The sequence below is a fragment of the Macaca mulatta genome, chromosome 13 (assembly GCF_049350105.2).
Source record: "Macaca mulatta isolate MMU2019108-1 chromosome 13, T2T-MMU8v2.0, whole genome shotgun sequence".
NCBI lineage: Eukaryota > Metazoa > Chordata > Mammalia > Primates > Cercopithecidae > Macaca > Macaca mulatta.
The window spans coordinates 60,176,491-60,191,662 of NC_133418.1; the positions used below are offsets into that span (position 1 = coordinate 60,176,491).

Genomic DNA, 15,172 nt, shown 5'->3' on the forward strand with positions numbered 1-15,172 from the left:
GAAAGTGCTGGCTGCAACTCTCCTTCACCAACAGCAGGGTAAGAATGAAAGTCTTGGTTCAATCCTTCTCCACTTCTGACTCAGTCACTTACTCAGCAGGGGTTACCCATTTCACTACTTCACCTTTCTTCCCAAAGTTCTTCTGGCCTCCTCCAGCAGTTTCTCTTTCCCGACACCCAAATTCTGTTCATTTTCCATAACCCATTAGCAAAAATAAAAGCGTGAGGCCTGAGCCAAACAAATCTAAGTCGTGCGTGTGTGTGTGTGTGTGTGTGTGTGTGTGTGTGTGTGTGTGTGTCAGAGTCTCTCTCTTGCAGCCCAGGCTGAAATGCAGTGGCATGATCTTGGCTCACTGCAGCCTCCACCTGCTGGGTTCAAGTTATTCTCCTGTCTCAGCCTCCTGAGTAGCTGGGATTACAGATGCATGCCACCACGCCTAGCTAATTTTCCAATTTTTAGTAGAGACAGGGTCTCACCATGTTGGCCAGGCAGGGCTAGAACTCCTGACCTCAAGTGATCCACCCACTTCGGCCTCCTAAAGTGCTGTGATTATAGGCATGAGCCACTGTGCCTGGCCTCAGAAACTCTTAATGTAACTTGCCACATCTATACAGTTTGTTTTATTTTTTATAAAAAAAAGAATCATATTATAAAATTCTTATTTTCTAGCAGATTGATTTCTTCACTCATTTAAAAATTTCCTTTTATCTTCACAAAAGTTCTCTGAAGTAGATATTATCTTCTTTGTATATACAGCTGAGTTCAGAAGTAACCTATCCAAAAATCATAAGGTTTTTTTTTTTTTTTTTTTTTTTGAGATGGAGTCTCGCTCTGCCGCCCAGGCTGGAGTGCAGTGGCCAGATCTCAGCTCACTGCAAGCTCCGCCTCCCGGGTTCACGCCATTCTCCTGCCTCAGCCTCCCAAGTAGCTGGGACTACAGGCGCCCGCCACCTCGCCCGGCTAGTTTTTTGTATTTTTTAGTAGAGACGGGGTTTCACCGTGTCAGCCAGGATGGTCTCGATCTCCTGACCTCGTGATCCGCCCGTCTCGGCCTCCCAAAGTGCTGGGATTACAGGCTTGAGCCACCGCGCCCGGCCTAATCATAAGGCTTTTTAAGAGGCTGGGTCAAGATTCAAACTCAGATCTGTCAGATTTCATGAAGCCCACATGCTTTATTATCTCCTACATCCAGTTATCAAATTATACATAAATAACTTCAATCAACTTGTATGATGCAAGAAATTCCTACTTGAAGTGGTCACACTTTTAAAAATGCATTATCTGATGATGTTAAAAGTTCTAAGGCTACAAATTCTAGATCATCCAATACCAGTGTCACCCTATCCTCTAGTGAGATGAAACTAAATAGGGAAAGGGTTAGGTCAAAAGCAACAGTTCTCATTTAGCATCATAATTAGAACTAATTAGTTCACTTCTTGTTTAAAATGGCAAGGTTCTGCCTAAATAATGAATTACTCATTAGGAATAATACACATTAGTCAAACCATGTAATAATTGAATTAGCAAATTAAACTACCCAGACACAAAAGCCAACTAAAAAGCGATTAGCTATGCACACCAACTGGTAATACCATAGTTTCTCTAATATCTTACTGTGTCAAAGTTATCAAGGCAATGAAGTATAACTATTTCAAATTACAAAGACTTTGGAAAGATTTCCAATTGAAAATGGTTTTCTTAGCAAAAGATAACTGGATAAAGTTTGTAGATTCTGAGTTTATTAATGGCATATTTAAAATAAGCTTGTGGATCAGGTGTTAGTTACATATATCTATTGTCAGTATAAGGCAGTGACATTCAAGGGAGTGCCCTCTTCCACACCCCTGGAGTTGAAAAAAGGTAAAATTTAGCACAGGGTAGAACTCCGGACTGGGGAACAACCGAGATATCAAGCTACACCTCTAGGGGCTACTTTAGGTCAAAGTGAATCTTAATGAATCTTTTCTGAAAGAGTCTGAATCAAAAAAGGATAATGTATAGGAGCTAAGGGGTAAAATATTCTCCCTGACACACCTACTCTCTAGGAAGAGCTAACAGGTACATTTGTAAGAAAGTATAGGCAAATAAATACAACTACAATAAGTGAACCTATAGTTGTTTCTTATTTTAGGACTAGACCTTAATTCATCTCATACCCTCACCCCAAGTCTTTTAGTCGCTGCTAAATTATGAGGAAAAAGAAAAATTTGCTTTTTTCTAGTTGTTTTTCTATTCTTCAATTCACTATAGCCTTTGGCACAGAATGAGGTTCCAAATTCTGCTTGTTCTCTCCTGGAATCAAAACCGTACTTGAATTTCCTAGGTCTTTGAGGGACAAAATTAACATTTTTTTCTTAAGCTTAAAAAAAAAAATCTAAATCTCAGTTTAACCTTCTTTTAAAATCACTGTAAAGGGCAATACTGAAGGATTTACTGGAACCATTAATTAGCTAATAAGTGTGGGCTTTTTTTTTTTTTTTAACATAAATGGTATTTATAGTCACTAAAAAATCCAAGTTGATGAATATCTGTAAATATTAATGAAACTCATTGAGATAAAGAAAAATCTTATTGTGCTTTACTATAGGACTATTAGTTTCCCAAAGGGTTGTGAAAAATGTAACCAACCCACAAATCAGACAGGCATTATACAACATAACAAGACTTCTTCAACAGGTACTCAGTTGAAAAAACATTTTTTGAAAAGCTGAAATTAGAAGCCTCCACAACAATTATTACGTCATACAAACTAGAGAAAATTAGTAAATACCTGAACTGAAGTGGCTGATTCCTGTAAATGGCCACTAGCAACTGCTCCTTTGGAAGCTGCTGAAGGTACACTGTGCATTTTGGGGGTTTCTGGAGTATCAATATTTTCATCTGTCCTATGTGACTGCCAGGCTTCCTTTCGATGATGAGATTCAGTAGCCTGCTGGTCTCCAAAAGCAGCCCAAGAACAACTATCTTTTTGTTCATCCTCAAAAGCATTCCAATCTACAACTTGGCTAGGACCAGCTGAACTGAAGTCTGCAAAATCATCAGAGTCTTGAAAACCATTGCAGTCATCCTGAATATTTGGCACAGAATCAAAATGTCCAAACTCACCTTCTTGCCCATTTTTAAGTTTTGAAACAGGTTCAGTGCCTGTTCCACTAGATTTTCTTGCCAATTGACATTCTTCTGATAAATTATCAGAAGTCTGTTTTAGGTCTGACTTTGTTAATATTGTCTCCTCTTGGCAAGAAACAGCATTTATATCCCCAAATTCTCCAAAGTCATCACCTGGTTCACTAAAATGTGGAAAGTGCTCTGAAGACTCTTCAAAAGTGGCATCACTCATTGAATCTTGAGTACCAGTAACAAAAGGTGGAGTTGAGCCACTGGCAGTGCCAAAGTCACCAAAATCACCAAAATCATCTTCATTGGTATCATTGCAAGTCACAAAGTCATTACTACTATCACCATTTTTTACACTTACAGAATCATCCAAATCATTTTCTTCTGTGGGGTCAATGTTTGGGCTTTGGAAATTAGTAAACTTACTACTTTCTTCTTTGGAAGAACCGACTTCATCATCCGAAGTTTTAACAGAATCCATGCATAGGTGAGCACATTTAGAAGTAAGTAAGTCAAGTTCTTCTTCAGTTTTACGTTGTTCTCTCTTAATGGCTTCTGAATTATCAGCTGAGTCTACCAAACTCCAAGCCTTTGACTGAACACTTGACTGTAAAAATTCATCCTGTTGCAGTGTTGGAGGGCCTTGTTTTTCAACACTGAAACCTCTGTTAGTCACTATGCTTATTTCTGAAACACAAACCTGATCCTCTCCATCAGTGTCTCCTTTGTTATCCAAGCTTCTACCCAAAGACACTTCTTTTACAGAATTCAGTTCATTGACTCTATTAATTTTATTGTTTTCCCGAATGGTTAGTGCTTCTCTATTATTTAAAATTGCACATTCTATTTCTTCTAGTTGTATCCTTTCCTTTTTGGAAAATGTGGCAAAATCTGCAAATTCCTCAGCAGGACTAGGTACAGAGTCTAAATTATACTCAGTGCTATGAGTGCTAAGAGGCTTCCATCCCTTTGAATCAGCTACATTGTCCAGATCATCTGTTCCCTGAGGATTTACAGTTTCTAACACTGCAAACCCATTTGTTAGAATCTCCAGACAAGGAGGCTTTTCACCATTGCAGCTCTCTAACTGCTTGTTTTGATGAACAACATTCATATTAGTTCTAAAATCTCCTGGAGAGAAACTTTCAAGTGTTCCAACATTCTGTCTCTGCTCCACTACTTTATTTAAATTTCCTGGACTTTCCATGCCATCAATGGAAGTATCTAATGTTTTAGATGAAATTATTTCTCTGCTGGTGGTAGAAAGTAAAACATCAGACTGTCCTTTCACAGGAGCAGAAAGTTCAGCAGTGATGTCCTTATCATTACCATTTTTAATGGACTTAAAGCTTGTAAGGCTATCTGCATTTTCTGAGAATTCATGAATTGGCATAAAATGGTTTGAAGGTACAAACTCTTCCTTGGGACGAGTATAATCTGCTGTATCGAAATCAACAAACCCTACACCAGAAGGGCTAACTTCTGAAAACCCGCCAAATTCCCCAAATTCATCATCGTCATCATCCTCTGCTCCATTGTCTAGTGGTGGGGGGGATGAAGAGTACATTCGAATGATGTCTGGCTCCATTGTTCAGTTGCTTTCAAATAATTAATTTACACCTGTAAAAAAAAAAAAATTTTTTTTTGGAGGGGACAGATTACATAGAACAAGATCTTTCAAAATTCTCTCAAAGCTACTTTAAAACAATGCAAATTTACAGTGCTCCCTCTTTTGTCTCCTTTTTTCCTTGACCATTTCCTGCATAATGTTTTGTATCTTTTAATCTATTTTTCTCTTGGGTGAAATTACTTTACACAGCTATAATATACTGGAAAAAAAAAAGTTCTCTTAGACGACATGTTACCAAGAGCACTGGCGGCACACTGACTGATTGTGGGGATTCCAGATAATTCTGAATATACACTCACAAAAGTACACCTACAAAATTTTCTCCTGGGTACATGCTTATTCTGTTAAGTTCCCCTTCAATTCATTAAGGATTCAGTGCTTGCCTTATGGATTTGTATGAGTTCTTTATATTAATAAATAAAAGGCATAAAAATTTTCTAATAATTGTTACAAATATTTTCTTCATTTGGCTTTTCAATGTTTATTTCTGACCCAAGTTAATTTTTAAATAATTTAAAAATTTGAAATAGTTTAAGACTCAAAACAAGTTGGAAATAAAAGCATTTTTGTGTATATTCCACTCAGCTTCTCCCAGTGGTAATATAGTAATAAGCATAACACATGGTCAAACCAGGAAACTGACATCAGTACAACTATTAACTCAGCTACAGACCTTGTTTGGATTTCACCAGTTGTGTGTGTGTGTGTATACAGTTCTAAAAATTTTATGTGTGTGGATTACATTAGAGTGACCATCACTACAATCAGGATAAGAACTATTCTATCAACACAAAAAAACTCCCTCATGTTACCCCTTAATAGTCACACTCTTCCCTAAACCCTAATCCTTGATCTATTCTACATCATTATAATTTGTTACATCAAGAATGTTATATGAATAGAATCACAAAATACATAACCCTTTGAAGCTGGCTTTTTCCCTCAGCCTAATGCCCTTGAGAGCTATCCATGTTGCTGCATGTGTCAACAGTTCATTCCTTTTCTTTTTCTTTATTTTAGAGACAGGGTTTCACTATGTTGCCCAGGCTGGTTTCCTGGGCTGAGCAATCCTCCTGTCTCAGCATCCTGGGTAGCTGAGACTACAGGTGCACACCACCACTCCTGGGTCTGACTCCTTTTCATTGCTAACCAGTGTTCTATTGTACAGATGTACCACAGGTTGTCTACCCATTCACTCCATATAGGTTATGTGGGTTGTTTCCAGTATTTTTCTATTACAAATAAAACTGCTATGAACATTCATGTACAGATTACTATGTGAACCCAAGTTTTCATTTCTCTAAAATATATAAACCCAGGAGTGTGAATACTGGGTCATGTAGCACGCTCAACTTTATAAGAAACTGCCAAGCTGTTTTCCCAAGTTAATTTTAGGAAGTCAAACCAATTGATCTTTTCAGGAAGATGAAGAAAGTTTTGTGCAACTTTCTTCATTATTTCACTATCATATAAAATTTAATAAATATTCACTTTTATTTTCTTCTACTTTTAGGGTTTTAAAAAACATTTAATTTTAACACATTTAGAATTTATTTCGGTGTATGATGTAAAGCAAAAATGTAAGGTGAATTTTTTTTTTCTAAACAGCCAAGCAATGGTCTTAATCCCTTTTGTTGAATAATCCTTCCCATACTAATTAATTTATAATAGCTTCTTTTCAATATATTTAATTTTTTTTTTTTTTTTTTGAGACGGAGTCTCACTCTGTTGCCCAGGCTGGAGTGCAGTGGCATGATCTCGGCTCACTGCAAGCTCTGCCTCCCAGGTTCATGCCATTCTCCTGCCTCAGCCTCCCAGGTAGCTGGGACTACAGGCACCCGCCACCGCACCTGCCTAATTTTTTTTTCCTGTATTTTTAGTAGAAATGGGGTTTCACCGTGTTAGCCAGGATGGTCTTGATTTCTGACCTCATGATCTGCCCACCTCGACCTCCCAAAGTGCTGGGATTACAGGCGTGAGCCACCGCGCCCAGCCTAATGTATTTAATTCTTAAATGAAACCTGAGTTATTCTATTCCTCTGTGCTAAGGAGTCAAAAGTTCCACAAGTCAGATTTAACATTAGACGTAAAGGAACTACCTATAATCCCAGCACTTTGGGAGGCTGAGGTGGGTGGATCACTTGAGGTCAGGGGTTCGAGACCAGTCTGGCCAACATGGTGAAACCCCATCTCCACTAAAAAAAAACTTAGCTGGGCGTGGTGGTGCACATCTGTAATACCAGCTACTCAGGAGGCTGAGGCAGGAGAATCACTTGAACCCAGGAAGTGGGAGGTGGAGGTTGCAATGAGGCGAGATCATGCCACAGCACTCCAGCCCAAGTGACAGAGTGAGACTCGGTTTCAAAAAAAAAAAAAAAAAAAGAGAAAGCAAACGGAGGACTAACAGCCAAAGTCCTAGAATAAACCCAGCCCATAAATAATAAACAGATAATTCTTACAACTCACAGTTGCCCAGTTAGATACATGAAGAAAATGTTTACTAGAAAATTCAACCAGTTTTGCAAGCTAGCCTTCTCTCAGAATAAAATTTCCTAAGATCTTCCAGTTTTAGAGTGAAGGTACTGTAGAAACCACACAGTTTAATTTAGAGGTAAGGAAAATGAAGCCAACTAGTGAGCAACTTTCCCAAAGTTCATTCAGACAGCTGCTTAGTGGAGAATGGCTTCAGAATTTTGAAAAGGATCTTTGAGGTTAATGATTGGTCAGTCACTGAGAGTTACCAGGAAGAAATGAGCAAGTCACAAGAAAACGAAAAGGCTCCATTGTAATATATCTACTTCAAATTATCTTTCTTACGAAATTAGCACCATAAAGAAGAAAATAACTGCTTTGCTCTGCCATACTCTTCTTTCCTGCTGCTGATTTAAATAGAAAAAAAAAAGTACAAGATACACATAAATCCTATTTTCTTCCCTTGCCTAGTGTCCTGATAACCCCTTCTAATGCTTAGTGACCTCTAACTATGTCCCTCTAATTATGAAATTCCTATTATTTAAAATCACTTTGCGATTGTTAATGAGAATGTGGGGATAGCAACCCTTGCACACATGCACATTGCTTGTGAGTGTAAACTGTTACAAGCCTTCCAGAAGGCAATATGGTTGTACTATGCAAACTCTTTTTAAAGAAATCTAAAACAAAATGCTGCAAAGAGATTATTTAAGCAAGTTATGCTATATCCCTACAACAGCATATTATACAGCCATTAACTATAGGATTCCTTTTTCTAAAGTTTAAAAGCAGCCGGGTGCAGTGGCTCACACCTGTAATCCCAGCATTTTGGTAGGCTGAGGCGGGTGAATTACTTGAGCCCAGGAGTTCGATCAAGACCAGCCTTAGGCAACATGATGTAACCACGTCTCTACAAAAAGTACAAAATATTAGCCAGGCATGGTGGCATGCACCTGTAGTCCAGCTACTTGGGAGGCTAAGGCGGGAGGATTGCTTGGGTCCAGGAAGTCAAGGCTGCAGTGAGCTATGATCACACCACTGTACTGCTCCAGCCTGGGTGACAGTGAGACCCTATCTCAAAAAAAAGTAAGTAAAAATAAAATTTAAAAGCATTAGTAAAGATAGTGACATGTCAAAAGGATACAATACAAAAGCTAGCTTTAAGGGGCTGTTACTAACTAAATCAGGAACAATTTGAGCACCTGAATAAAGATGATAATGGATTATAACCCAATCAATACAATAATAAACTGAGTCCTCACAGATATAAACATGTAAGTAAATAAACTGAAAGTTAGACGAGGAACTGGGTATTTCCATAGTTTCAAAGTACTTCCCCACAATATACTTAACTACAAAGGGAAAAAGTATAAGCTTACAGTGTGAAGCCTGACACTACCTTGATCAGGTGATCAACATGAACACTATCAGTAATGGGAACACTGAAATCATGCACCATCTGATGAGATGCAATGAGAATACACGGTCACTTCTAGGATATCCTGTCAAAAATACAACAACTGACTTCAGGAGGAAATTTCAGGGAAATTCAAACAGAGAGAGAGCCTACAAAATTACTGGCCTGTAATCTTCAAAAGTATTAAGCTCATGAAAGCCAAGGAAAGACTGAAAACTTGTTTCAGATTGAAGAAGAATAAAGAGACATGAGAAGTAAATGCATCACTTGATCTCCTTTCTAAAAAGGTTGTTACTGGGATGATTGTGAATCATCTACTTTAACAGGGTCCAAAAGATTCACTATAGCAGCAATGTATCAATGTTAATTTCTTGATTGTGATGGTAGTATGTATGTATGTATGTATGTATGTATGTATGTATGTATGTATTTGAGACGGAGTCTAGCTCTGTCACCCAGGCTGGAGTGCAGTGGCGTAATCTCGGCTCACTGCAAGCTCCGCCTCCTGGGTTCACACCATTCTCCTGCCTCAGCCTCCCAAGTAGCGGGGACTACAGGCACCTGCCACCACACCCGGCTAATTTTTTTTTTTTTTTTTTTTTTTTTTAGTAGAGACGGGGTTTCACTGTGTTAGCCAGAATGGTCTCGATCTCCTGACCTTGTGATCTGCCTGCCTCGGCCTCCCAAAGTGCTGGGATTACAGGCATGAGCCACCTTGCCCAGCCTTGTGATGCTAGTATTGTAGTCATGCATGAGAATGTTCTTGGTTGTAGGAGATACACACTAAACTATTTGGTAGTGATGGGACATCAGGCTGGCAGTCTTAAATTGTTCCGAAAAAAAAGTTATTTGTATTCACGTTGCAACTTTTTATGTTTGTGATTGTTTCAAAATGGAAAAAAAGAAAGCAATCAAAGAGATTTATATGCCTGCATTTAAATATGTGTATTTTAGAATAAATGTGTTACTTATACAATAACACCTTTTAAAAAACTGTGGTAAAATATACATAATATAAAATTTACCATGACAATGTTGGTACATTACTGTTAACATTATTGTTCACAGACTTTGTTCAATTTTTACCATTTAAAAAAAAAAAGGCTGGGTGTGGTGACACATGCCTGTAATCCCAGCACTTTGGGAGGCCGAGGTAGGAGGATCACTTGAGGTCAGGAGTTTGAGACCAGCCTGGCCAACATGGTGAAACCCATCTCTACTAAAAATACAAAAATTAGCCGGGCGTGGTGGCGGGTGCCTGTAATCCCAGCTACTTGGGAGGCTGAGGCAGGAGAATTGCTTGAACCCGGGAGGCAGAGGTTGCAGTGAGCTGAAATCGTGCCACTGCACTCCAGCCTGGGCAACAGAGCAAGACTCCATCTCATTTAAAAAAAAAAAAAAAAGAACTTGCATTTGTGTTTGTGTATAGTTCTGTTCAATTTTATCCTCTATTCAGATTTGTGTAACTACCACCACTATCAAGACACAGAACTGCCCCCACTCCACCTCCATTCCTGTTCCTTGCAACCACTAATCTGTTCTCCATGGCCACAGTTTTGTCATTTCAAGAGTATTATGTAAATAGAGTAATAAGGTATGCAACCCTTTGAGGTTGAATTTTTTTTACTCAGTGTAATGCCCTTGAGGTCCATTCTGGTTGCTGCATGTAACAATAGGTTAGGCCTTTTTTTTGAGATGGAGTCTTGCTCTGTCACCCAGGCTGGAGTGCAGTGGCCGGATCTCAGCTCACTGCAAGCTCCGCCTCCCGGGTTCGCGCCATTCTCCTGCCTCAGCCTCCCGAATACCTGGGACTACAGGCGCCCGCCACCACGCCCGGCTAGTTTTTTTTTTTTTTGTATTTTTTAGTAGAGACGGGGTTTCACCGTGTTAGCCAGGATGGTCTCCATCTCCTGACCTCGTGATCCACCCGTCTAGTCTTTTTTTTTTTATTGCTGGTGGCATTCCATTGTACAGATATACCAGTTTGTTTGTTCAACTGTTCACCTGCTGAAGGACATTTTGGTTGTTTCCAGTATTTTACTATTATAAATTGCATATGTATAGTGTGTGTGTACATACATATACACTAATAGTATAAACAGTATATATAAATAGTATGTATAAGGATGCTAGGAACATCTATGTACAGGTTTTTCTGGACATGTAAGTTTTCATTTATCTGGGATAAATGCTCAAGAGTGTGACTGCTGGGTATCATGGTAAGTATATGTCTAGTTATGTAAAAAACTGCCAAACTCTTTTCCAGAGTGGCTGTACCATTTTACATGCCCATAATACCTTACTTTCAAAGAACTATGTGTGATGGCTTTTTTTTTCTAGCCTAATCTGTGATTAACCTATTGCTTTTTTCCAAAACTTTTACTGTTTAAAAATGAAATAATGTATTGGTTCACAACCTATTCCAAACTCAGACGTTAATGCAAATACAAAGATATGAATCAGAAACTTTGTAACCAAAGCAACAACTCTGAAAGTTTTTCTTCCTGTCATACCTTTGCAAGGCACTCTATTTTCCATTATAGGTGAGACAGGCTTTATTGGCCTTCTAGAGTAAAAACATTTTCATATTTCTCAAAAGGGGGGTCACCTATTGATGGTGAGAACTTGGGCTGCTCCATGTTCCCCTGTAGCAGGTCTTGGCTCTGACTCAACTTACCCTTTAGAAACCTAAGAGAGTGCCATTGCTTCTAAATGTCCTCAAACCAGTCAGTGTAGGGGAGGCTCAAAACTTTCCAGAAAATTCCTCTGTGTCTAGGCCAACGCTACTTAAAAGAAGCTTCATGTTAATTGAAGTATTACTTGTATAATGAATTTACAAACAAAGTTTCATTTATATAATCCACTTTAACACATAAAATATGGGCTTTAAATAGCTGTTCCTACTTAATAGGAGAAAAAAAGGATAGATGAGCTACTTTAGTACTGTGTCTGGCACACAACAAACTGAATAAATGTTTCTTCATCCTTCTTAATGGACTACTTTCTCCATCCACACCACAAGGAGTCCCAATTAGTCATCTAATTTCTTTATAACCTGTACAAACAAGCGTGCGTGCTTGTGTGCAACTTGCCATTTTTATGTCTACTTATTCTAAGACCTGTTAGAGGGGAGCAAATAAATAATGCAGCTATTGTCTTGCAAGCCACCGTATACAAAAACAGTTGACAGGAGGGTCTCATAATTGGGTAGCAAACAAGATATCCTAGTAGTTAGAGCATAGAGAATTTGGGGTGGGCTTCCTGTACTTTGGAGATTTGTCTATGAGAAATCACATCCTTATAAGGAGATTAAGGGACAATATAGGTGAATAAAAATAATAAAAGTGCAAACTGAAGCCGACTTTCAGGGCTACAAACCAGGAAAATCAGTGGGTTTTGGGTTTGGGAATTCTGGCATAGAAGGTCCAATATAAAGGGGTCAGGGAAATAGTCCAGAAGCCCAATAGCAATCAGCAGTGGAACCTAAGCCCCGAGTCAAATTAGTAGCCAGGATGGCAGGGCATACAACAGGTGAAGGTGATTCTGTATTAATCTTCCACCAAAGGAGAAGCTGCACTTGCTTATGGAATTCTAGCCTCTAGTCTGAAATGGTCATGGAAGAGAAGAGATGATGAGTCTGTAAGTTGTAAGCTCTGGGGTCAAAAGGCAAATAGGCTTGAGAAGGCAGAAGGAAGGAAGGAATGGGGCCAACAACTGTCTGAGACTATTTGGCCATTTAAAAATAGTTTCTCAAGAAAAACAAAGTTGGAAGACTTAAACTACCTGATATCAAGACTTGGTTTAAAGTCCCATGGTCTTGTGATACAGACGCCACTACAGTGTGGAGGGGAAAGGATAGACTTTTCAACAAATGATGCTAGATTAACTGGATATCTACACAGGCAGGAAAAAAATCTTTGATTCTAACGTCTTACACAGAAATAAGGTCCAGATAGACAGATCATGGGCCTAAATGTGAAAGGTAAAGCAATCAGCCTTCTAGAAGATAACAGAAGAGATTATTTGTATGACCTTAGGAAAGGTATAAATGTTTTAAACAAGAAACAGAAACACTGACTATAGAAAAGATTGATATATTGGACTGCATTCAAATTTAAAACTTCCGTTCATCAAAAGAATACCATAGAGTGAAAAACCAAGAAAGCCATTGCCTGGGAGAAGATATGTGCAACACATGTAACTGTCAAAGAACTCATATCCAGAATATGTAAAGAATTCCTACAAATCCATGTGAAACAATCCAACAGAAAAATGGCCAAAATATCTGAACAGGTATTTCACAAGAGAGGATATCCAAATAGCCAACAGCATATAAAAAATCATCAGGGAAAAATGCACATTAAAACAACAATAAGATACCACTATACATCTACCAGAATGACTAAAATAAAATTGTTCTCTCCATAGCCACTTTTGGTAAGGATATGGAGAAACTGTGATTTCCACACTTTACTGGTGGAAGTATAAACCGGTACAGATACTTAGAAAACTGTTTGATAATACGTACTAAAACTATACCAGACCTTCAGTACCTGGCACATTCTGTGCACTAAGTAAATGATCAACTACCATTATATTTTAACTTTGACCAACTCTGTGGCTAAAATAATAATCTATCTGTAACAAAATCTAAGTCAACGTTTGCTTAATTGGCACAAACATTCATATGACTCTATATTTTAAAAGGTCAAAGAATAAGTCACTTAAGAAAAATATTCATAACCACACTAAAGATACATTGACTTTATTGAAGTTAACTTTATTGCCAATTTTTATAACTAATCCCTAGAAAATACAAAACTTATATAACTACATAATTTCATAGGCTTGGGGGCATGGGGGGTGGGGGGTGCTGAAAACAAACTAAATCTGAAGCCCAAGGTTGAAGGACTGAGATCATAACCTCTAAACAAACTCGAGGGTCCAGTTACTAGTCTGTTAAAAGATGGAAGTTTTGAAGTGAAATAGAAAAATGTAACTCAGAAGGTCTCACTGGTATCTTGAAGTAAACTGCCTGTAGCTCCTATTTGGTTAGATGAACAACCACAAGAATTTAGAAGGTGCTTGGTTGGGATGGAAAGGATTCATCGTATGTGGGAAATACACAGGGTATTCCCTACATATTCCTCTAAGGCGTAGTTAATCCCTGGTACCCTCCTACCCCCTATCATCCACACACAGTATCATGCACCCTAAAGGTCCATGGGCTCACATTTGAGGCGGGCAGAGTGTCTCTAAGTAAGAGGTCCTCTAGCAATCTTTCCAGAATCAAACATCGAGAGTTCCTTCCAGACAAGCTAAAAACGTACAGCACACACTGCTCAACTGGGAGAAACTCCCATCCTTTACAGGGTATCAGCTCAGCTGTATCAATGTCCACATCATCTTTCAAGCACAGATAAACTGACCTAGATTATACAATCCAGCTTCACCCAGGGCCCTTCACTCTCAACTTATTTTTATAGGGACTAGGATGGAGGGTGAAGGAGAAGATATTGTAGAAAGAAGGATGATGATAAGAAAAGGGAGAAGAAAAACAACTGTATCTGAAATATGCTAATGACTTCAATAGTATCAACGACATTAGCAAAGTATATTTAATGGATGGCAAAAAATAATCACCAGCTTTTTACCACAGTATGTCCAAGGTTCATAATGAGTCATTTGGGTGAGTAAAGGAAAAAACAAAAAAGAAAAACTGTGTTTTCTTTAGAAAAATGAATGAAAATATTATATAAGCATTAACAACATCAATTTACATTACAAGTATTGTCTGGTGTAGAGTAGTTCAAATTATTAAAAACCTTTATTATAATATCCTTATGGAAACTTTAAGGTAATATCAAAATGTACTGTCAATGAATTTGCCCGGCCTACATTTCTGCTTGAGAGTCATAAAGAAGTAGAAAAGAGCCCTTCTTCTGAACCACATGAAGATTTGGGTTTTAGTTAACTTTTTGGTTTTCAATATATTTAGAATGCTATGATATCACAGTTGTTTTCATGGCTCTAAATTTTAAAATCTAGAGAAATAATTGTTTTTACTTTTTGGGTGTTTTTTCTTTTGTTCTTAGCATATTAGCGCAACAGAAACTAACAAATACAAGGAGAGCCTCTAATTAACTTGCCAACCTAAAAACAAAAACCCAAGATATCAGACACCAACTGTATGTCACTGAGTCACCAAGTGCATAATGTACATTATTTAAGATGACATTTGTTAAATAAATAGTATCTTCCATGTGTTTTTACTGAGTGCTTACTATGGGCCAATATTATATGAAGAGAACTCGTGAATTATCTCAATTATCTCCTCATACTATCATATGAGGTAGAAATGCTTCATTTTAAAGATGAAGAAATAAAAGCTCAAAGAGGTTAAGTGATCCTGCAAGGTAGCATAACTAGTAAGTGATGAATTAATCACAAGCTAATCAAATATTTTATACATGTCTTAAAATATTAGACGTGATTGACAGCAAATATTACAATTATAAAAATTCTCACAAAAAGGT

General features: G+C 38.0%; 1 protein-coding gene across 2 annotated transcripts in view; it reads right to left on the reverse strand.

Annotated features, from left to right (window-relative positions):
• AFTPH (aftiphilin) overlaps positions 1-15,172 on the reverse strand; it is a 70,569-nt gene that overhangs the window by 38,472 nt on the left and 16,925 nt on the right. For both annotated transcript variants that reach the window (XM_015112495.3, NM_001257727.1), the window contains 1 exon segment: positions 2,771-4,737. In XM_015112495.3, coding sequence (XP_014967981.2) covers positions 2,771-4,705 — 1,935 coding nt within the window. In that variant the 5' untranslated portion in view covers positions 4,706-4,737.